Below are 24,841 nucleotides of genomic sequence, written 5' to 3'. Positions count from 1 at the left end.
GAGAAACCAGGCTCAGTCGGGGGGCCAGTTCTCCTCTGACCAGACGAAACCAGCCGTTCAATTCCAGGCTGCAGCAAAATCACATTGTGCAGAGGACTCAACGCTTTAAACGAGAGGAACGCTTTAAACTGGACGAGGCATAATGGATTGAGTCTGTGATTTGAACCCAGTTTGTTTTCATTTGTCTTGGATCAGTCTCGTAATGGTGTGGAACGTGGCCCCGGCTGAGTGTGTGTCTCTGTGAGGGTCTGGAGGGCTTTCGTGTAGCTGTCTTCTGTCAGGCCGAAGACATTTAGCTCCCTCGAGAGTGAGAGTCTGTGTATGTCATCATGACCCGGCTCAGGTCAAGTCTGGAATACAAATCTCCTCCGCTTACTGCACTTGCAAATACACACACACATGCAAAAAACTAGTAACACACAAATCTGCACAGCAGAGGGCTTTGCGTGTCATTCATTCTCACATGAGGAAGAAGGGAAGGAGTCTGTCTGTGCCTGAACATGCTGTAAATCACTGTGGGATGACCGTCATGTGGATGACCACTGTCTGGAGCAAAAGCATGCAGAGCGAATTAGAGTCATAATGTAATTCACCTGAAGACCAGCCCTCGGTACACTAAACTCCACTTTTATTATAACCGATGGCATCTGATTCACTGAACCAAAGTCAATAAGATGCCCTAAATAACCAATGCACTTTATGGGTCATTAAAATACATTAAGAAATGTAAGTCATATATACATTAAGTTTAATACACCGTTTGTGTGATGAAGGTGTTTTAAATGTCTGAATTTGACAGTTTACTTAAATACTTATTAATATTAATATCTTAATGTGTAATGCAGTCATTTCATAAATAATTGTAACCACAGTTATCATTTTTGCAGATTTCTTGTTACATCTGAAATTGGTTGTTTGTTGTGTTGAAATAGACTTTCTAAAGGTGTAACAATGAATAGTTATGTATGCAATACATGTATTATAAAATGCAATGTAAGGTGAATTACAAGGCATAATTAAAGCAATAAAATACTTTTATAATGCATAAAGATTTCAAGTATTACCACATTAAGTTGGTCAAGGTGATACAATATTAAAACAATAATGGAGAACTAAGCCTCATTAAAAGAATTAAATTCTTAAAATGAAAATCTTATTAAATAGTATGGCATAGCCATTTACTATTATAATAATATAATATATTTTGCTTATAAAACTGCTTCACTGCTAATTAATTTTGTAGTGTGACCAACTTGCAGAAAAAAAAGAAAAGAAAAGGAAATTATGTAATCGACCTGCAATTCTTTTAAAATATCAGGTAACTTAGTTCAGGTTGTCACTCAACATATACAGAAATATATAATTTTATATTTAAAGGTGACATATCATGAAAATCTGACTTCTCCAGGTTGTAAGTGCTATAATCAGGTCTCCGGTGCATCTACCAACCAAGGAAACGTGAACAAGATTAACCCAGTAACTTTGTTTTGGGAGGCCTTTTTCTGCAAGCGTCTGAGAAAACCAGCGTCTGATTTCGCTCGCTTGGTGACGTGGCAAAGGGATCTCATTATAATATCACCTCCCCTTAATCTGTAAGTTTCCGTCCACGGCGCCTTCATTGTGTTTTCGCAAGCGACAACGGTGTATTAGTTCTAATGCTATGGCAAAAGTTTGAGCGAAGCATGCTAACTGTTCTGTGTTTGGCTGCACACGAGCACAGAACACTGTTTAGAGTCCCAGCCTCAGAGGAGACAACAGAGCAGAGGATTTATTGATTTATTTACTGTATATTGCTGCTGCCACACAGATCTAAAATAAACATGCGATTTATTTCTCAGCTGTTCACCTTCACAGAGATAACCCACTGTTTTTTGCAACACGTGTGTTTTTAACATAAACTTGTGTGTGAATGAGAACTTAGTTTAGTACTCGCATGCTGTGACAGCCGCTTTCTGTGTGTGTGCTTCGGATGTGTGCGCTCAGAAAACCGTATATCAGAAGTTTAAACTAATATGGTTTAAAACGCATGATTTCAGCGCAATAAACATGACAATCAGAGCCAAAACAGATGTTTTTAGCAGGTCCGAGCTTTAATGGTGCAGCTCTATTCTGGAAAAGGAGGCGGGCAGCAGCAGCTCATTTGCATTTAAAGAGACAGGCATGAAAAACAGCATGTTTCTGCTTCCACTCAAAACAGGCATTTTCAAAATGATATAATAAATGATCTGTGGAGTATTTTGAGCTGTAACTTCACAGACACATTCTGGGGACACCTGAGACTTATATTATATATTGTAAAAAGGGACATAATATGTCTCCTTTAAGATTTCTGCACTGGTTTCATGGTACTTGTTACATTTCTTGCCTGCTTTCTTTCAATACATTGCTGGTGGCTTCCTGTGATAGTGCCACATTCATAATCATTGAGCTTTTTGTTCCGATCCTTGTACTGTAAATGTTTGTGTAAGGAGTCTGTGTGGCTGTTCGTTGGATTTTATGCACCTGTTGGTGCATGCAGCTGAAGTGGCCAAATCCGTAAATTAGAAATGGACGTCCACTTACTTTTGGCCATATAATGTGTATTAAATTCTTCTTGCAGCGCTTCATCTGGAATAAAAAACATACACCGAAGACTGTTAATGTAGCGTTTATAAATGCAATCTTGCATGCAAAAAAATGGCTTGCAGAGGAAAATCCTGCTTCGACTAATCCATCATGTCAGAGGGATGTGAGCCACCGAAGTTCCTTCCTAAAGAAAATTTCCTGTACAGAAAGCATCATTTCACATAAACCCTCACTTCCTCAGCACAGAGCTATTAATCGAGAGTCTAGGGACGGGAATCCATGAACCCTAAAGACAGCCTTTGGAAATGTTTTGCTCCCATTCTCTCATCCTTTCGGCTCATTTTTGTGGAGGAGGCTTGACAAGGACGTGAAATAGAGAGCAAGGGAAGACAAGAGCTTAATATAAACGTTTTTTTCCCCTTAATATTTCTCCTCATTATCTTTTAGTTTATGACTGGCTTATGAACCAGTTTCCTGAATGGAAATCTACACAGTAAAACTGTTCAGCCCCACACTGACCTGAGGAGAAAAGATTGTAATTAATTGTAAGTCAGTGGCGAGACATCAGTTGCGTAACTGCATTTAACTCTTACTTTGTGATTTATAATTTATATAACATATTGCTATTTATTTACCTATAATATGTGCTCACTTTGAAACAATGTGGAATGAATCAAGTGTAATATTCAGTAAACAATGAATCTAAAACAAAGTAGTATGCATTATAGTATAGTCACATTAGTGAAACGCATTAGTCACTTTCTCCACTGCATGAATTCCTATTGAAACCACTGGAGTTTCTCTCATTTTTCTAAATGATTCTGTCATCATCATGTTGTTTTTATACATGGATTTCTTTCTTCTGTTGAACATAAACGAAGACATTTTGAACAATGTTGATAACCACACCAAGTTGACGGTAGCCATTGACTTCCATAGTATGGAAAAAAAAATATTATGGATGCCAATGGCTACCGTCAACCCTTTAATGGCCAACATTCTTCGAAACCTTATTTTGTGTTTAAAGAAAGAAAGAATTCTGGGTGAACTACACTGTTGTCACATGACCTCGTTATGTTCATCATGTGATCTCAGTATGCGTAAACTTAAATTAGTCAGTGGGCGTCTAGTTAGCATCTGTAAGTAAAAATGAATGAATGTGTAATGTTTCATTTGATCTAAAACATCCCAAAATCTTGTCAATTCAAAAATGTTAAAAATTGTGGTTGATGTTGCTGTTGAGAGGGTCGTATGTCACATTGGAAATGCAAGGTCAAGTCGAGTGCAATGCATTGTGGGATATATTAAATCTTTGCAGATGTTTTATACAAGCACATTGAGTCTAACATCTGAACCTTAGGAATCAAACCCAGGACAACATTTTGAGCTAAACCTTTAATGCAACCATTAATGCAGACTCAAGCGTGGCGAGCACTTCAAGTGCATTTGCGATAAACTTGACACTTTTATCAGCGTCCAATAACCAGATATCAGAAACAGTTTTGAGAACAAAGAGCCCGAGAGCGTCGCTTGAGTTAACACCATTTGTGCTAAACATGTTTCTCAAACCAGCTGATGGCTTCCATATTTGAGATCCTTTGAGCTTCTAGACATTTAATGCATTATCTGAATCTCTCCTAACAAGAATCAGGTTCTCTTTGACCTTTATACAATAAGTTATATTACTTTAAATATTTATTTAGAGTATAAGACAGCATTCAGTAGCAATTCTTCTTATGTGAGAATACTTTGGTCGTTCTCAAATCTGACATGCATTTGCTTTAGATTTTACTCTCAGAGATGTGTAGTTGAAATACACGACCAGCCAAACGTTCTTGAACAGTAAGATTTTTAATGTTTTTTAAAGAAGTCTCTTCTGTTCGCCAAACCTGCATGTATTTGATCCAAAATACAGCAAAGGCAGTAATATTGTGAAATATTTTTACTATTTAAAACAACTGTTTCCTATTTGAATATATTTTAAAATGTAATTTATTATCTTGTTTCAAAGCTGAATTTTAAACATCATTACTTCACATGATCTTTCAGAAATCCTTCTAATATGCTGATTTGCTGCTCAAAAGCGTAATTATTATTATTATGTTGAAAACAGCTGACTATTTTTTTTTTAAATACTCAACTGTTTTAAATATTGATAATAATAATAATAATAGTACATGTTTCTTGAGCAGCAGATCAGCATATTATACTGATTTCTGAAGATCATGTGACACTGAAGACTGGAGGAATGATCGCAGAAATAAATTACATTTGACAATATTTTCAAATATAAAGCAGTTATTTTAAATAGTAAGTTCAAATTGCTTTTGCGGTATTTTGGATCAAATACATGCAGGCTTGGTGAGCAGAAGAGACTTCTTTAAAAAACATAAAAAATCGTACTGTTCAAAAACTTTCGACAGACGTGATTTTTCTTTTTCTTTCAGATTCGGACCTGAGCATGAGGACGCTCAGCACTCCCAGTCCCGCTCTCATTCTGAAGTCAAACCCTCCTCAAACAGTCCCAAACGGTCATGAAACGGCTTCCACGGCCTGTACCGTCACTGGCGAAACAGTGGCGCTGGTTCACCCGCCTCCAGGCTCTCGCTCACGGCCTTCCAGAGCTCCTCCTGCCGCCCTCATCGATACCCTGTCCGACCCTGTTTTATTACAGGTCCTGTCTTACCTGTGCACCCCTCAGCTGTGCCTCTGCGCTCGAGTGAGCCGCCGCTGGTATAACCTGGCCTGGGACCCGCGGCTCTGGAGCACCATCCGTCTGACCGGAGAGCTGCTGAGCGCTGACCGAGCCCTCAAAGTGCTCACCCATCGCTTGTGTCAGGACACTCCCAACGTCTGTCTGACCCTGGAGACGGTGGTGGCCAGCGGCTGCCGGAGGCTGTCTGATCGAGGGCTGCGTGTGCTCGCTCAGTGCTGTCCAGAACTGCGGCGTTTGGAGGTTGCAGGCTGCTATAATGTGTCTAACGAAGCAGTGTTTGATGTGGTATCCCAGTGTCCCAATCTGGAACATCTAGACGTATCAGGTAATGTTGACAGACTTTGCAGTCGGTGAAGCCAGTTGGGTGAATGTCATGAAACCAGTCAAGAACATGTGATAAAAGAAAATAATTCACTCCAGTTGAAAAAGGGCAATTAGGAGAAAATAAAGCCTATTTTAGGACCTTTAAAAAAAAATCATCATTAAATAATTATGGTTTAAAAATTTTGTTGTGGCAATTTTGTCTTTTCGGCAGGGCATTTGCATAATGGTAATGAGAAATTGAGTTCACATAAAAAATAAATAAATAAATAAAAAATCATGGTCCTTAATGGAATTTATATTAGTTTTGTCTTTTGATTTTGGGGTGAAACATGACCTCTGAATATTTCTTTGGGTGAATCTCATGACACGTGTCAAGAATGTGTGATAAGAAAATATTTTATTCCAAATTACATTTTTACAAGAAAATTAAGCCTATTTTAGAACCTTTATTTTACCATATTTTATGACAATTTATTTGAATTCTTAGTGAAAAATGTTGATATATTATGCCAGTATTCATTATACATAATATATTTAATAATATGTAATGTATGTGCATCATTAAATAATTATGGTTTTGAAAAGGGGTTGGTTTTCAGCAGGGAATTTACATTATGGTAATGAGAATTGGGGAAAAAAAATAAAATTAAGTGAAAAAAAAAAGTATTTTTCTTTTTGCCTTTTAATTTTGAGGTGAAACATGGCCTCTGAATATTCTGAATAATAATCGGTCAAGAATATATGATAAGAGGAAAATATTTCACTTCAATTGAAAAGAGAAAATTAGAAATTATATTTTACAAGAAAATTAAGCCTATTTTAGAATCACTTTGGGTTATGGAAACGTTGTGTTTTTATTTATATGATAGTAATTGGAATTCGGGTGAAAATTGAAATAAAAAATGGCTCAAAAAAATCCATGAAACGTAATGCAAATTATATATATATATATATACAGTGGGTACGGAAAGTATTCAGACCCCCTTAAAGCAAAGGGTCTGAATATTTAGGACCATGTGATATTTCAGTTTTTCTTTTTTAATAAATCTGCAAAAATGTCAACAATTCTGTGTTTTTCTGTCAATATGGGGTGCTGTGTGTACATTAATGAGGAAAAAAAATGAACTTAAATGATTTTAGCAAATGGCTGCAATATAACAAAGAGTGAAAAATTTAAGGGGGTCTGAATACTTTCCGTACCCACTGTGTATATATATATATATAATTTTTTTTTTACTTTGGGGTGAAATATAACCTCTGAACATTTCTTCACCCAGTTGCGATTCATATTTATTTATTTTTCGTAAATCTCATACTTCTTGAGGTGAGATATTATATACCACTATACCACACATTGTTGTAGATTTGCATGAGATTTTTAAGAATTCTAAGTATTGCACCACATGTGCATTTATCATATGTTTATTTATCATATGCATTTGCATGGCACATCCATTACCTGGTCAACGAGTAAAACATGTTATGTCTTGATTATTTCAAGAGCTCTTGTGATGAATTAGTTGCCATTAAGCATCAGAAAGCCATGTTTGGTTGTGGATTTATTCAGGGAGTAATTCAAAGTGGTGAAGTTTTTCTGGGAAAAACATTATGGGATCTAGGAATCGCTGCCAGTCTTTCTCTGGAGGAAGGTGGGGTCTGCTCGGTTTTGAAAGATGGACTTCTAACCTCAACCAAAGAGTAGGAGTCCGTCTGCTGAGTTCATTGTACGAGTCACACACTGTACAGTTATTCATCATGCAGAGGGCACAGCATGCGTTCTGCTTTCCACAAGTAATACAGCCTTTGTTGCAAACGTATCCTAAATTTCTTGTGGTTACATTCACTTTTAAAAGCAGGTAGTATAACTGTAATAGGAGCAAAAACAGATACTGCCTGGTTTTTGTTCCACATAAGGTTTCTGGGTTTTATTTCTTTATTATTTCTCTCTGTTTTGTCCTATTTTATTTGGCCTATATTCACTGTATTTTATTCATTCACCTCGATTTGAAAACCTGATGTAGACTCTAAATTTCAAAATTTAAAGTAATTTTATTAGACTGTTTTCCTGTTTCCTATGTGACATTTCCTTTTTATTCAGCGGTCTTTGCAGTTCCAGTGCAGGATCTTGATTTATTGCTTGAAAAAGGATCAAAACAAAGGCTTAAGGACATCTTAAAAAAACAAGAAATGGCCTGATGGCTTTTATATACGACAGGAAGAGTAAATAATGGGCCCCTGTTTTAAAAGGTCAGAACAGTTATGTGGACAGAACATAGTTTACACTGTACAGTGGACAGAACACAGCTTATAGTTATAATTTGTATTAATTTAGCATACTATAAGTTAATAAGTTTTTCAGCCTGGAGTACCTGGAGATTTGGTTTGGTCCTTGCATTGCCATTGTGTGACCCATTAAATATAACTATAAAAATTAATTAATAATAGTGATGATAATATTATTTCACTTTATTTAGTTAGTTTTTTTTAAATAAATAATAAACAAAATAATACAGTTATAATACTATTATATTTTTAAATAAAAAGGGAGTATTAAATCAAATCAAATAATTATAGTAGACTTAAAAATAAAATGCTTATTTACTTTTTTAATGAATTTTCATCATTTTCAAACTTAAAATCAGTTAGCTTTTATTTTGGCGGGTTGCCGGCAAGTAAGTATATGTGCTGCCAGGTTTAACGCTTCTGATTGAAGAGTGTCTATGAATGAAATGTTTTGCATTGTGCTTTGAAAACGACACAGATAGCCTAGATTTATGGTTTCAGTTTGAATAGAAATCTTATACAGTATTACAGTTTGTCAATCTAAAATGGTAATGTGCATGGTAACAGCTGTCAATCATGTCGGTATGCAAATGAACTTATTTACAGAGCGCATTTTTTATTTTGGTCACGCATGCGCACCTGTGTACCACTTATGTGCACCCCTGATGTCAAGCCTAGCAACATCTTAGCAGCCACCCAGAAATCTCAGCAATCAGCAATGCCCACTTATTTAATTTACCTGATGTCTATTATCTTTAAGTCGACATGAAATGGAATTTTTTTTCAATGCATCTTATTGGTCTTATTTTGAACCAATCATCCATGCATGTTTCATTTAAAAAATAAAAAATGAAGAATCGAGTTTGTATTTTTCAATTATAATATAACTCGATCTTTCAGTGAAATTACAGACTTTTCTCTGATGTCGTATGTCGGACTCCAATCATTTTGTTCGCCTAAACCCCGCCCCTTTCTTACAATCAACTGCAAAATTCCATTCAGTCCATCCAATTAACAATCGATAGACAGAATTAAGTCCCCGCCATACATTTATTCCTTTTTTGATATTCCGTTTCACTTTAATATACAGTATGTCACAATATGGAAGAAAAGATCTGTCGCTACTCTGAACTTTATATAAACCTTTTTTAGTTGTCAAGCAAGGCTTTCTCAAGCCAATCCATTTGTTAAGCCTTGACGTATCGAACACCATTTCCAGGTTCAAGACTCTAGTACATATTTTATATTAGTACCCTTTCTGGTCAGACCTGGTAATGGTAACGCGTGGGATCAGACTTAACAACCAGATATTCAAAGTTTGTCCTAAAGAACTTAAAGGGATAGTTCACCCAAAAATTAAAACTCTGTCATTAATTACTCGCCCTCATGTCGTTCCAAACCTGTAACACCTTCGTTCATCTTCGGAACACAAATTAAGATATTTTTAATGAATTCCGAGAGCTCTCTGACTCTCCCATAGACAGCAAGGATCCAAACATGATCAAGGTCCAGAAACATAGTAAAGACATCCTTAAAATAATCCATGTGACATCAGTGGTTCAACCGTAATTGTATGAAGCTACGAGAATACTTTTTGTGCGCAAAGAAAACAAAAATAACGACTTTATTCAACAATTTGTCTTCTCCACGTCACCCCATAGTGCCATTATGGAGAGTATCACATTCATAAACAACGTATGCAACGTATGTACACGAATACATTGTTTACGCTTTGATTTGAACATAAACAACGTATCCACGTACATACGTTGCATACATAATTCATCAAAAATATCTTAATTTGTGTTCCGAAGATGAACGGAGGTCTTACAGGTTTGGAACGACATGAGGGCGAGTAATTAATGACAGAATTTTCATTTTTGGGTGAACTATCCCTTTAACTGTTCTAGTCATAAACTGTAATTATGATAATATCTCTTCCCTTTCCCTAAGGCTGCCCTAAAGTGACCTGTATCAGCCTGACGGAGGAGGCGTCTCTACAGCTCACACCTCTACATGGACAGCAGATCGGCCTGCAGTACCTAGACATGACAGACTGTGTATCACTGGAGGACGAAGGCTTGAGGACCATTGCATTTCATTGTCCGCGTCTCACACACCTCTATCTGCGGCGCTGCAGCCGGCTAACAGATGAGGCCCTGCGACAGCTAGCACTGCACTGCACCGCTTTACGCGAGCTTAGCCTCAGCGACTGCCGTCTGATTGGAGACTTTGGCTTACGTGAGGTCGCTCGCCTCGAGGGCCGTCTACGCTATCTGAGTGTGGCGCATTGTATGCGCATAACAGATGTTGGACTGCGTTATGTAGCACGCTACTGTCCGCGGCTCCGCTACCTGAATGCGCGGGGATGCGAGGGGCTAACAGACCAGGGTTTGAGCCACTTAGCTCGCAACTGCTCCCGATTGCGTTCTGTAGATGTTGGACGCTGCCCGCTGGTGTCTGACACTGGGCTGGAGGTGTTAGCACGCTGTTGTGAAGGGCTAAGAAGGCTGAGTCTGAGGGGCTGCGAGAGTTTGACAGGGAGAGGGCTCATGGCGCTAGCAGTGGGATGTCCCGAGCTGCAGTTACTAAACGTACAGGAGTGTGAGGTGCCACCTGAGGCACTTCGACTGGTCCGACAGCACTGCAGACGCTGTATAATCGAACACACCATACCTGCTTTCTACTGAGGGGACAGGTTGGGGACGCGAGAGGTGTCGACCTCTGAAAAACAGATGTTTATACTTTTTGCATTCCTATGACTGCCTGATGAGATGCAACAAGGTGGATGTGTCTCAAAACCTAGTGCAGGGGTGCTTAGTCCAGGGGTCACCAAACTTGATCCAAACTTGCCTCAACAAACCTGCCTGGAAGTTTCAAGTATACCTAGTAAGACCTTGATTAGCTGGTTCAGGTGTGTTTAATTAGGGTTGGACACCAGGGGTACTTCTCAATATCCCTCCTCTTTTCCTCGCTCCTCCGTCCTCCATCCTATGACTTTGGCTGCATTCCAGTTCACTTTTTTTATGCCCTTCACTCACTAACTTCCCTCCGTTTCGTTTACTCGGATGTAGGTCATTGATTACGTTGCATGAGTGCCCACTACTGGCGGAACCCTTGAAATGGGCTGAATTGGAACGTCCTAAGCCCTTGATCACTTAGAATCAGCTATGGAGTTGGTTTATTGTTAACATGTTTCCCCTTACAAAATTGTTTGGTGCAGCATTCTATATGTTTATAGATATGCTTGGGCTGTTATAAATGTAAAAACAAACCAAAAAATGATTTATTGTAGAACTGTTTGGGGTGAGGATAAATTAAACGTGATCTGCGATGACGTTATAGCCGTGTTGCATTGTGGTCTACAGAGCGGCCTGAAGTGTGCATCTGAAGCAGACTCGCTCCCTTGGTCAAAATCGAGGGGTCGAGGGTATGTCCATGTAAACTTCCCTCATCCACTTGACGAAGTGGAACTCACTTCAAAATGGTGGCGGGGATTCCCCCAAGGGTAAGTGCTTAGGGAAGTTTGTGAGTGCGTGTCTAAAAGTGAACTGGAACACAGCCTTGGAAACCGATCGAGCTCAGCCATATTGCAGGACATATCTCAATTCTCTAATTGCACCCAAGGAGGTGAGTGAGGATACACAGATGTATCCTTTACGGAAGTGTTTTATTGACTAAACGTGACGCACATATAAATTATCCTCCCCCTTCACATCTTCACAAGTGTATTTTCCTTGCGTCCTTCACTCGCATCCTGAAGGGTTGGAGCTAAGACGCAAGGAAAGGTAGCGAGGATGCACAAAGAAGAATTGAGAAGCACCCCTGCCCTCCAGGGCAGAGTCTGGTGACCCCTGGCTTAGTCCTTCTCCTGGAAGGCCACTCATGCAGAGTTTAGCTCCAACACACCTGACCGAAAGTAATCTAGTAATCCTGACTGTAATTGGTTGGTTCAAATGTGTTTAAATTGGGTTGGAGCTAAACTCTACAGGACAGAGGCCTTCCAGGAGCAGGACTGGACATTCTTTACCTAGTTAATCAATTCACTGTCTACTGCAGTGTTTCCTAACCCTGTTGCTCGAGGCAGACCAACAGTATACATTTGGGATGTCTCCCTTATCTGTTCCATCCAATTCAAGTCTAGGAGTCTCTACTAACAAGCAGATGAGTTTGAATTAGATGTGTAATTATGAAGAGTTTGAAAATGTGTACTGTGTCTTCACAAACAGGTTTGGGAAACACTGGTCTCCTGCCGACTGAAATTCTGGAGCATCTCAAGGGTGTCAAACCCTGCTCCTGAAGGATCAATGTTGTGCTGAGTTTAGCTCCAACACACCTGTCCAGACGTTTCTAGTAATCCTAAAGACCTTGATTAGCTTGTGTTTAATTCATGTTAAAGCTAAATTCTGCAGAACAGTGGCCCTCCAGGTGCAGAATAGGTTACACCTGACCTAGTGAGTCAACTTGTCATCTACTGCAGTGTTTCCCAGCCCTGTTTCTGGAGGCACGCAAACAGTACACATTTTGGATTTCTCCTTTATCTGACCCATCCATTTCAAGTCTAGCTCCCGGTTTCACAGACTAGTCTCCGACTAAAATGTAAGTCTGAGCTGTTTCAACTGAAAGAAACTTGCACTGATTGACTTGAAATATGTCAGTGCCCTTGTTTTGTCTCAAGATGCACACCAGTGATGTTTTTTTCTAAGGCATGTTTATAAAAAATTTTAAAATTTTAAAATCCTAATTGAACTATGGCCTAGTCCTGGCTTAAGCTAAGCCCTGTCTGTGAAACCGGGCCTAGGAGTCACTACTATCAAGCTGATGAGTTTATTCAGATATCTTTGATTAGGAAGAGTTTGAAAATGTGTACTGTGTCTCCACAAACATGCATGGGAAACATTGGCCTACTGAAATTCTGGAGCAATTCACTGCTCCTGGAGGACCACTGTCCTGCAAAGTTTAGCTCCAACACACCTGCCTAGAAGTTTCTAGTAAGGCCAAATACCTTGATTAGCTTGTTCAGATGTATTTAATTTGGGTTGGGGCTAAACTCTGCAGGACAGTGGCCCTTCAGGTGCAGACGTGTCACCTCTGACCTAATGAATCAATTCGCTGTCTACTGCAGTGTTTCCCAACCCTGTTTCTGAAGGCACACCAACAGTCTCCTTTATCTGACCATCCATTTCAAGTCTTGGAGTCTCTACTAATGAGCTGATGAGTTGAATCAAGTATGTTTGATTAGGAAGAGTTTGAGAATGAGTACTTTGTCTCCATGAACTGACTTGGGAAACACTGGTCTTCTGCAACTCTGGTGCAAATCAGTGGTGTCAAACCTGCTCTTGAGGGACCATTGCTCCAACACACCTGCCCAGGAGTTTCTAGTGATCCTAAAGACCTTGATTAGCTTGTTCAGATGTATTTAATTCGGGTTGGAACTAAACTTTAATGGAAGGTGGCCCTCCGGGAGCAGGATTGGACACCCCTGACCTAGTGAGTTCCCTCGCTGTCTCCTACAGTGTTTCCCTACGTTGTTCCTGAAGGCACACCAACAGTGCACATTTGGAATGTCTTCCTTATCTGACCTGTCTATTTCAGTTCTGGGAGTCTCTACCAATGAGCTGATGAGTTGAATCAGGTGTGTTAGGGTAGAAAGAGTTCAATAATGTGTACTGTGTCTCCATGAACTGTTGGGAAGCACTGGTCTTCTGCCGACTGAAATTCTGGAGCAACTTGGGTGTCAAACCCTGCTCCTGGAGGAGCACTGTTCTGTTTAGCTTCTGTTTTGTTTAGAGATTAGCTCCAACACACCTGCCAGGAATGTTCTACCTTGATAAGCTTGTTCAGATGTGTTTAATTGAGGTTGGAACTAAACTTTACTGGAAGGTGGCCCTCCGGGAGCAGGATTGAACACACCTGACCTAGTGAGTTGACTTAGTCTACTGCAGTGTTTCCCTACACTCTTAAAAATAAAGGTGCTTCACGATGCCATAGAAGAACCTTTTTGTCTAAATGGTTCCATAAAGAACCTTTAACATCTGAAGAACCTTTCTGTTTCACAAAAGGTTATTTGTGGTGAAATACGCTTCTTCAGATTACAAAAAGGTAAGAAAGAGATGGTTCTTTAAAGAACCTTTGACTGAATGGTTCTTTGTGGAACCAAAAATGGTTTTTCTATGGCATCGCTTGAAGAACCTTTTGAAGCACCTTTATTTTTAAGAGTGTACCCTGTTCCTGGAGGCACACCAACAGTATGCATTTTGGATGTCTCCCTTATCTGACCAATGAATTTCAAGTCTTGGAGTATCTATTTATGAGCTGTTAAGGTGATGTACTGTGTCTCCACTAACAGGCTTGGGAAACACTGGTCTCCTGCCTACTCTGGGGTCTCAAACTTTGCTCCTAGGGGGACACTGTCCTGCAGAGTTTAGTTCCAAAACACCTGCTAAGAAGTTTGTAAAGACTTTGATAAGCTTGTTCAGATTTCATTTTAATTTGGATTGGAGCTAAACTCTGCTGGAAGGTGGCCCTCCAGGAGCAGGATTGCACACCTCTGACCTAGTGAGTCGGCTTTCTGTATACTGCAATTCTGGGGCAACTCAGGGGTGTCAAATTCTGGTCATAAAGGGCCATCTTCCTGAAGAGTCTAGCTCAGTGTTCTCAAACTCATTTCCTGGAGGGCCACAGCTCTGCACAGTTTTGCTCCAACCCTAATCAAACACACCTGATCCAGCTAATCAAGGTCTTCAGGATTGCTAGAAACTTCCAAGCAGGTGTGAGTTGGAGCTGGTTGGAGCTAAACTCTGCAGAGATGTGGCCCTCCAGGAATTGAGTCTGAGACCACTGGTCTAGCTGTAAACCTAATTAAACACATCTGAACTAGCTAATAAAGTTCTTCGGGATTACTAAGAACCTCTGGACAGGTGTGCTGGAGCAGTTTGGAACTAAACTTCAGGATGGAGGCCCTACAGGAGCGAGGTTTGATATTAACGGGCACATAAACAGCATCTTAAGCCTAACTTTGTAACTGATTTAAGATGAAATTTATAGGCAACCACATTAGTAGCGGTTACATGTCATGCAAATAGTGCACCGCACATCAGACTGACACAACGCTCACAATTTTGGCAGTAGCATGTCAAAAGAAGGTCTTTAGGTTTTGAGACACATCTGGTGCATAATGTTGCTTCTTGCAGAGCTGTACCATGCTCTTGTAATAAATAAAAAAAACTACATGACATATAGCATAATATTTATCACATGAAAGAGATGCATTATATTGTCACTGTACATCACCAGTAAGCTGGTGTTTTCTAGCTGTCTGAACTATGTTTATTTGGATTGATTTATGTTGTGTTTTCTATAAAAGCTCTTTAGGGAGTATGTCCATTACATGGGTAAATGTAAACTTTTAATAACATACTACTTGCTTTTTCCATAAAAGTGGTAAATAAGATGAAAGAATTTTCTTTTTGGGTGAACTATTCTTTTACTTCTTACTAAATCTTACTAGTTTTCTTCAGATTTCTTCGGATTTCAAGAGACTGTCTTGGTTCAAAATAACTAGGAAAATATGGGCATTTGCACTTTAAAGGGCATTACTGACAATCTTAAAAATGATCTAAAAGTCTTAAGTCTTTTATTCGATATCCCAGATAACACTAGTCAAGGATTACATGAGATTTGTAAACGTTTCATTTTGTGAAAGCATTATGTTGCTGCTAAAAACACTCAATAAAGGGCTACTTATTTAAAATCAAATGTTTTCTTTCATTTGCTGTATCTATGAACAATTAGGAAAGTGACAAGCATAACACATGCAAACAAAGGAAGGTTCCTTTGGTTGATGTAGTGCAGTGAATAGTAATGGAAGAAAACCGCTTCCAAACAGAAAGGTTAAGGCAGGTTCTTTGAGAGATTAGCTATATTTGAATGAGATATGTCTTCAAGAGGATCCAAAGTCTTGCTTGTTCACACCAATGAGCTCAATGACACTTCATAGATTTTTCCCCCTAAATAAATCCTTAGCAAGAACCATCAACAGCTGTACCTAAGAACATCTCGAGTCAGATGTGCATTACCCTCATGATAACCATAATCATAACTTATTTCAGTTGTTAGGATGAATCACTACTATACAAACAAATGGATCATGAAATGGCAAAGATGAAATCAATTACTCAGCGAGAAGGATGGTAAATATGTGGTTGTTGTTGCAGCTGAGTCACACAGAACCTCATTTTGCTCGCATGTGTAGGAAAAAGAAAAACAATTTGTATATGAAAAAGTGTAAAATACAGACAAAATGTAGTGTTGTCAGTGTGCATGGGTAGGAACAAACAATGAGTTTATATATTAAAAAGTAACTTGCTGACATGTCAGTGCTTGCTCATTAAGATTAGTACAATTCGTAAGAGGTTGTGTCTAATATAAAGCTAATCAATTTGCTGTCATGGGGTTTCCATGTGACCACATGTGGCTGGTCTGGTGAAATGTCCTCCCAGTGTCATCTGTAAGACACAGCCTGAAACACAGCTCTGTGTGTTCTGTGTATACAGCTGCTAATTATTGTTCTGTGGCAATAGTCTACAGTGTGTTATGAATGAATCAGGTAGTGGTACAATAGGCCCACTCTCACTGATTCAGTGAGTCAATGGTGATTGTGTTTCTGTCTCTCTCTATGACTGCAGTTTGTCCTAGGCAGCTGTATTTATTATCTGCTGCTTCCCTCTGTTGGTTAATGTCTGTTTCGGCACTTAATTTACACTCATAATGGAGTTCTTGTATACTACTTCCATGTACAGGTATTTATATGTAAAACGACATACAGTATGGAACGATAATTTGTTACACTGTTGTCATTAAACCTTTATGTGGCATGTTTCATGCAACGAGTGGTAAGCTCAGAAATTAATATGGATGTTTAGCATTTTTAATCAAAATTGTAATAAAAAATGTCAACTTTAGGTAATCCAGTCAGGAAAGAGATGTTAAAATTAATTTTGACACATGTTGAGCACATGTGGGAAATAATGTTCTGTATAAAGAGTTTAGTAATTTTATTATATCTATTATATATATTTATTATACCTGCTGCATATACAAAATGTAGTGAACAGTTTTCATACAGCAAAAATGGCATAGTATGCTATCCTGAAGTTGTATTAGAGAAGCATTACTAATAATAATAGCAATTAAGTTACATTTTAATTCAGAAAAGCATGTTTTTAAAAAAAAATGTCATATAATTCTTTATATTATTGTTATAAGCACATGTATCAGTAACCCTAAAAAATGCTAACTTAAACCTTTTTGATGTCTACTAAGTTTGAAAGAAAGACATGATCACGGTCTTTTAGATTTTGTTTTAATAAATAAATTCAAAATTGCAATATTGAGAGAACCAGAAAAAGGCACTTAAAAAAAGCTACTGAAGCTAGTAGATTGGCTGTTGTGGCCGAGCATCTCTTTCTCATCCTTAAACTTGACATTTATTACGTTAAGCATTAAATGACTGCATCTCCTGATTACGTTCGGTTAAAATAATTAAAAATAAACGCTTGTACCTTTGAGCATATGATATGAACATTTGAACACAAAACTACACTAATTATTTTTTTCCAGATAATTGTCTTAACAACAAAGAGCTTTATCTCTGACTTCAAATATGCAAATTACAACATCCTTTTTTAAATTTATAATATACTAACTCAAAACATATTTGAAATCTGTAGGTATCAATAATTGTGCTCATTTCTAATGAGCGGTTTAAGGACATTTGGCTACAAACTACAGGATATCACCTGAATACACTGATACTCATCAAGAGCCACATAATAACTCAACAAATAATCCTTCATAACATATAAAATACACAGACATTTTCAGTTAAACACAAGACACGTGTAATAATGATTTTCTAAGAGCAACAATAAGTGGGAAATAAGTTGCAAACACTAAAATCAAAGAGGTTTTTGGCATGTAATGCACGATGCCTCTGACAGTAAATGAATATGCATAGATTATTAGCATATCAAACCAAACTTACATTACCCCCCCCCAAAAAAAATCACATACAATTGATAGTCAGATAGTTTCTTATGTCAATATATGACTGTTGAAGAAGTTTGAAAGAACATGATAGAATATAAACAAAAATGCATATGATGATTTTAAATGGCATTTGATGAGTTTTTGCAGTTTTGGTGAGGGATTCAAGGATCCCTTTGCACCGCAACACTTGATGCAAAGGCACAGATATCTGCTCAGTTTGAAAAGAGCGAATGAGTGAATGTGCACAGGGTTTAAAAGAAGAACAACTGATGTAAATATAAAGACTACACAAACTGTACACGTTTGCAAGGGACGAGAAGCAGCCAGTCCGTCATAAAATACTGCTACAATACTGTTCTAAAAGAATGACATACAATGAGAAAATAAACAATTTAAAGGAAAACTGAGGATATCTGCAAACCTATCCCTTCCCAAACCTTCACGTGTGAGATACCCATGTCCATTATTTGCCTTCATATTTGGGGTTGATCACAGTTGTGACGGCACTCTTGTAGATGGGGTTCTCTCCCTGTGAAACACACACAAATCTGAACTAAGAAACAACTTCAACATGTCATCTAAATGCATTTACACCCCAAGAACGTGCAATAAACCTTGAATTAAAAAGGTACAAAAAAAAATGTAGCTATATATTACTCATATATATTTTGAAGAACATATTAATGTCCAGTGAAGAAAAGCAAATTATTAAGTGAAACGCTCATTAAATATGACACAGCACTGTCAGATGCTCATGCTGTAGCCGATTAGTGAGTTATACCATAAACACTTATTATTCAAATATTTTGTTTCAAGGATGGAATATCTTATATATATATATATATATATATATATAACAAATGGTGGTCAGGTACACACACACACACACACACACACACAGAGGAAAAAAGGCCATGCAGAAAGAGGAGAGGTATACAAACTTATAGAGCCACAGCTTTACGTCCATAGTTTGGGTTCTTGAATTTATTAATAGGGCTCTTGTAAATTGGATTCTCTGTCTGAGAGTGGACAGGGACAGACAACAGATCAACCACAGATGAAGCAACAGAAGAGCTGAAATCATGGACAACAAATGGAGAATAAAAGGGATGGAGATCATAGAGAGATAGAAAGAAGATTTCATGAGCACCAAGAGAAAAGGAGCCAAAGCATGCATATGGAGTATAAATAAAGATGGAATAGTAGGTTTAACAAAAACAAACAAAAAAAATCTATCTATCTATCTACAACACTGAATAAGAACCTTATTAAATACCGTCACACCACATTCCCCGTGAATCAGCAGATTTTGAACTGCACTTGCCTAAGAATGCCCTTGTGAAAAAGAAATACACTTTGGCATACTTTAGCTTATTTATTATGGCAATAATATATTTTTAAATTAATGCACTAGTGAGAACTGAATGTAATATTTTTGGACACTGTCGGACAATGTTATTTGCAATTAAATGAAAATGTATTGCAGATTAAATGTATTTTACATGCAATTAGCTGAACTTAAGAGTACGTTTTTACATCAGCATGTGTAATTAATTTCATAATTACGTCTATTGCCTTTAAAATATGGTTAAAGTGTACAAACATTAATGGTGAACTAAAATACTTAAATGCCATTTCCATTGAAACATGAATGTCATGTATTTAAACATATGTGTCCCTGCAGCACAAAAGCAGTGTTAAGTCGCTGGGGGATATTTGTAGCAATAGCCAACAATACATTGTATGGGTCACAATTATACATTTCTCTTTTATGCCAAAAATCATTAGGATATTAAGTAAAGATCATGTTCCATGAAGATATTTTGTAAATTTCCTACCATAAATATATCAAAACTTAATTTTTGATTAGTAATATGCATTGCTAAGAACTTAATTTGGACAACTTTAAAGATGATTTTCTCAATATTTAGATTTTTTTGCACCCTCAGATTCCAGATTTTCAAATAGTTGTATCTCAGCCAAATATTGTCCTATCCTAACAAACCATACATCAATGGAAGCTTATTCATTCAGCGTTCAGATGATCTATAAATCTCAATTTCGAAAAATTTACCCTTATGACTGGTTTTGTGCTCCAGGGTCACATATTTGTAATTACAGAGTTGTAATTTAGTACATTTAATATATATTAACCTTAAATGTAATGTTGAATAACACTACAGTTAAAATTATAATTAAAATGATAAAATTATAATTAAAATCAAGTGTATTTCTTTAAAGCATGACAAAAAGATGATTAAAACAATGATTTAAAATGCACGTAAATTGTGCATTATTTGACATTATTACAAAAGTGTGTTTAACAGTCATGAAAGTGTCTCTATGCAGTCTTTTATTTCATTAAAGTTATATTATCTGCAAGTACAGATTTGTAAAATATACTTTTGAGAACTGAAATGTTGCGGGTTTTGTTTTGGTTCTGTTGTTGTTCCTTTCTATTTTTACAGGTTAATTGGATCCACCTGTTATCAATCACAAACTGGATATTTAAGAGACCCGGATCCTTTGTGAACACCATCCTGCATTTGAGCTTGGCTGGACCTTTAATTCTGTTAATTAGTGCTCATTCAGCACACTTAAGTGCACTTCTTTTTCACATGTGCACACAGATCTGCTCAGAAAGTGAGCCAGCAGAGGGCAGCAGAGCATCATCCTGACTGACCGCAGCTGCCCACGACACACCCAGAAAAACAGACCCTGAAAATCCAGAAGCCTTTGCTTTACGTACTTCCACAGCTGCCCTACAATCCAGACGGAGCACTCGTAAAGAGGAAAACCACACTTCTGATGAAACAATCTTGGAATTTTGGGAACTTCCAAGTTTTAAAGCACGAGCTCAAATAAAAGAGTTCTTGGTCTAGTTTAAAAGATGTCTTTTTTTCATACCGTGTCCCACTTGGCGTTCATCTTCTCCTTCTCAAACTTGGCGAACTCGCGGCGGTCGTGAATGATCATGAGCAGCTTCCAGATCAGGAGCAGAGCTAGACCAATCAGAACGATGCCTGTGACCACGCCCGCTACGATGGGAATGATGTCAGGACCCGCCGGACACTCTGCCAAACCAAGCACACGTCAGTTCAGTCAAGGGGTCATACGATGTTGCTAAAAAGAACAGTATTTGGTGTATTTGGTGTAATGCGATGCGTTTACGTGGTTTAAAGTTCAAAAACACATTATTTTCCACATACTGTACATTATTGTTTCTCCTCTATGCCCCGCCTTTCTGAAACTCGTTGATTTCTACAAAGCTCATCGGTCTGAAAAGCGAGGTGTGCTGTGATTGGTCAGCTATCCAGTGCGTTGTGATTGGCCGAATACTTCAAGCGTGTGACGGAAATGTTACGCCCCTCACCATATTTGGAAGCACACAGCATCTCCACGACAACAATACTACAGTAAGAATAAAAGTTACGCCTTCTTTCTTTGCGTAAACATTTGGGCGGCGTTATGCTATTTCCACACAGTAGCTATGTTTCCATCTACCTATTTTTATGCGCATTTTGGAATATCGCATAAAAAATGCTGAATGGAAACATCAAGATGCACATAAAAAAATTAGTAGGATAAACTTTTTATCCGATAAGAAAAAATGTGCATAAACTACGATGGAATCACATTTACCGAATAAATTCCTCCATGTGCATCGAAAAAGTCGCGCTATGAGACGGGATAGCGACTAACCAGCGGACCGATCTCGTTCAGAGCATGTATATGTTGTTATGGTCGTTCTGAAATGCCTGAGCAAAGTCTGTCGTCAAAGTATTTCTGTATAATTACTGTCTTACACGACTACGTTCCCAAACAGCAGCATCCGCCTCCGAAAGCAATTACTGCATCTACTGTGTTTAAAGTAATTTATCATAATTATTATATGATATATATATATTTTTTTTTCTTCGTGTTCGACATCCTTTCCTATCAAAATGCTTGCTACGGATGCGAAAATGCAGAAAATCGAACCTGATCCAAATGTTTTTTTAGGATAAACGAAAGTTTCGGAGGCAGTGTGTACACGTGATTGACACAACATGAGGTCGTATTTATTTTTTAACGTGCGAAAATTTCGGACGAGACCTTTAGTCTTTGCAACTTTACGTATGTTACATACTGAATGCACGAACAGCTTGTAACACGCCAAAGACAAAGGAAAACTTGAAATCGCATCATATGACCCCTTTAAAGCAAACAAACACTCATGCAGCTAAAGTAACAATACAAGTGACACAAACCATGGCTCTTCTTTGTATTGATACGAAGCCTCACCTAAAGCCTCCACCACATGCACCTCCTTCTCCGTGTTGTTGACGGCGTAGGTGTAGTAGAACCAGCAGTCGTTGGCGTCTCTCTCCTTGCAGTGCATGAGGGGGAAGGCCTGCACCGGCTGAGGGAGTTTATCTCTGTCCTTCACCTTGATGAGGTTGAAGTAGCTACAGTCTCTCTCACAAGTGTCTTTCTTCTCTCCTGTGCCAAACGCCCGGCACTGCACACACTCCCTGAAACAGAAAGAGCCGGTAACACTGCGAGTTCAAGTGTGGATTGTGAAACCTACTTAGGATGGTGGGGGTTTTTTTCCACACAGCAAAAGGCAAATATATATACATTTACATTTAGTCATTTTGCATGACTATGACATTTTGCATATATAAATGGTAACTTTGCATTGGTTACAAACTCTGCAAAGAAACAGGGCTGATATTACACTTTTTTTTAAGGTGTCCTTTTTACAGTATAATTATACATATTTAAGTACTGAGTAATATTAATTAGCTACATGTACTTACTATATGGCTAGGGTTAGGATTAGGGTTTGGCTTAGGGTTGCTTGCATGTAATTATGCATAATGTATTGTTATTATAATAGTAAGTGCATTTGACAATTAACACCTTAAAATAAAGTGTTAACAAAAACTCCACTAACTGTACTAATACCACAATAGTTGCTCATACAGCAAATAATAATAATAATGAATACAAATCTGAAAATATATTTTAAAATATTAAAAAACTGGCAACACACACACACACACACACACACATATGAGATTTCTTTCAAAAACATTAAAAATCCTAATATATTAAACTTCTGACCGATACTGTATATTAACTATATATCTATATTAGTGATATATACATATATTTTTTCTTTCTTTCTGTCTTTCTTTCATGCATTTATTTATTTAATCTTATCACAAAAATATGCGGCAGCACAAGTTTTCAACATTGATAATAATCAGAAATGTTTCTTGAGCAGCAAATCAGCATATTAGAATATTATGAAAATTCAGCTTTGATCACAGAAATAAATGAGAGTTTAACAGTTATTCACTTTGAAAAAAGGTATTTTAAATTGTAATAATATTTGACCATATTGTGGTTTTTATTTTATTCTTTCATTACAAACTTAATTTCAACTTTATTTCAAACTTTTAACAAGTGGTGTCACACTTTTACATATCTATGTTTACCCAACTAATATCCAAACAGATATATTTCTGTTTACATCAAAGGATATGTGTCATTTTTCACCCTAAAAATAAAATAAATATGAAACTATTTAGGATTTTCTGACATTGACATTCTATTTAATGCATGCTATAAATAATTGTTTGAATGAACTGAGTTTAGTTTATACATATAAAAAAAACCACATAATTTTCTGAAAATATATTTTAAAATATTAAAAAACTGGCAACACACACACACACACACACACACATATGAGATTTCTTTCAAAAACATTAAAAATCCTAATATATTAAACTTCTGACCGATACTGTATATTAACTATATATCTATATTAGTGATATATACATATATTTTTTCTTTCTTTCTGTCTTTCTTTCATGCATTTATTTATTTAATCTTATCACAAAAATATGCGGCAGCACAAGTTTTCAACATTGATAATAATCAGAAATGTTTCTTGAGCAGCAAATCAGCATATTAGAATATTATGAAAATTCAGCTTTGATCACAGAAATAAATGAGAGTTTAACAGTTATTCACTTTGAAAAAAGGTATTTTAAATTGTAATAATATTTGACCATATTGTGGTTTTTATTTTATTCTTTCATTACAAACTTAATTTCAACTTTATTTCAAACTTTTAACAAGTGGTGTCACACTTTTACATATCTATGTTTACCCAACTAATATCCAAACAGATATATTTCTGTTTACATCAAAGGATATGTGTCATTTTTCACCCTAAAAATAAAATAAATATGAAACTATTTAGAATTTTCTGACATTGACATTCTATTTAATGCATGCTATAAATAATTGTTTGAATGAACTGAGTTTAGTTTATACATATAAAAAAAAAAAACATAATTTGCTAAATGTATTTCAAGATTGGGAATGTACTTTCTTACCACTTACAGTACATTTTATAATATATTTTTGGCATTTGAAGATTTAAACAAAAATATTTTAAATTTGAAAAAATATATTTCATAAGGCGTGCTATTTACATCATATATTTAACATATATTATATCTATTTTGGACAGAAAAAACATATATTTTGCTGTGTAAGTGATAACCAGCATATCAAATGTTGTGACTGAAGCTGTGCATGCACTGAATGTAGTTTAATCTGTCACACATTGTGTACACAGATGTGTGCTTGTTTTCCACTGACTTGTGCTCAGTACAGACTCCGGGGCAGGTGGGGCAGATCTCACAGGTGGGCCCCTGGAACTTGGGGTCGGTGCACCTGCAGGTCCCGCACTCACAGATCCCCCGGCCGTTACAGATCTGCTTGTTGGAGGCTAAGCAGGTGGAGGCGTCCAGAGAGCAGTCGCACGCGCTTCCCGTGTAGTTAGCGTCACAGATACACACCCTGCACTCACAGCGGCCGTGTCCTGCAGGAAAAACACCA

The 24,841-nt window shown here is 37.4% G+C and overlaps 2 protein-coding genes across 7 annotated transcripts in view; one reads left to right on the top strand and one right to left on the bottom strand.

The window, feature by feature from the left end:
• LOC107566917 (F-box/LRR-repeat protein 7-like) overlaps nucleotides 1–10,653 on the top strand; it is a 36,808-nt gene extending 26,155 nt beyond the window's left edge. For both annotated transcript variants that reach the window (XM_016252487.1, XM_016252488.1), the window contains 2 exons: nucleotides 5,013–5,606; nucleotides 9,842–10,653. In XM_016252487.1, the coding sequence (XP_016107973.1) occupies nucleotides 5,013–5,606; nucleotides 9,842–10,578 (1,331 nt within the window). In that variant the 3' untranslated portion in view covers nucleotides 10,579–10,653. The remainder of the gene's footprint in view (nucleotides 1–5,012; nucleotides 5,607–9,841) is intronic.
• Nucleotides 10,654–17,583: 6,930 nt separating this feature from the next.
• LOC107566918 (integrin beta-1-like) overlaps nucleotides 17,584–24,841 on the bottom strand; it is a 39,166-nt gene continuing 31,908 nt past the window's right edge. For 4 of the 5 annotated variants that reach the window (XM_016252491.1, XM_016252490.1, XM_016252493.1 and 1 more), the window contains 5 exons: nucleotides 24,602–24,824; nucleotides 22,223–22,452; nucleotides 20,846–21,012; nucleotides 18,880–18,957; nucleotides 18,392–18,467 (listed from right to left, as the gene is read on the bottom strand). In XM_016252491.1, coding sequence (XP_016107977.1) covers nucleotides 18,880–18,957; nucleotides 20,846–21,012; nucleotides 22,223–22,452; nucleotides 24,602–24,824 — 698 coding nt within the window. In that variant the 3' untranslated portion in view covers nucleotides 18,392–18,467. Of the gene's footprint in view, nucleotides 18,468–18,879; nucleotides 18,958–20,845; nucleotides 21,013–22,222; nucleotides 22,453–24,601; nucleotides 24,825–24,841 lie in introns of all 5 variants that reach the window. The other variant, XM_016252494.1, reaches the window with a different exon arrangement.

This window comes from Sinocyclocheilus grahami, unplaced genomic scaffold, assembly GCF_001515645.1.
Source record: "Sinocyclocheilus grahami isolate Dianchi unplaced genomic scaffold, SAMN03320097.WGS_v1.1 scaffold1112.1, whole genome shotgun sequence".
NCBI classification, from domain to species: Eukaryota; Metazoa; Chordata; class Actinopteri; order Cypriniformes; family Cyprinidae; genus Sinocyclocheilus; species Sinocyclocheilus grahami.
This window is presented reverse-complemented; position numbering and strand designations above follow the sequence as displayed.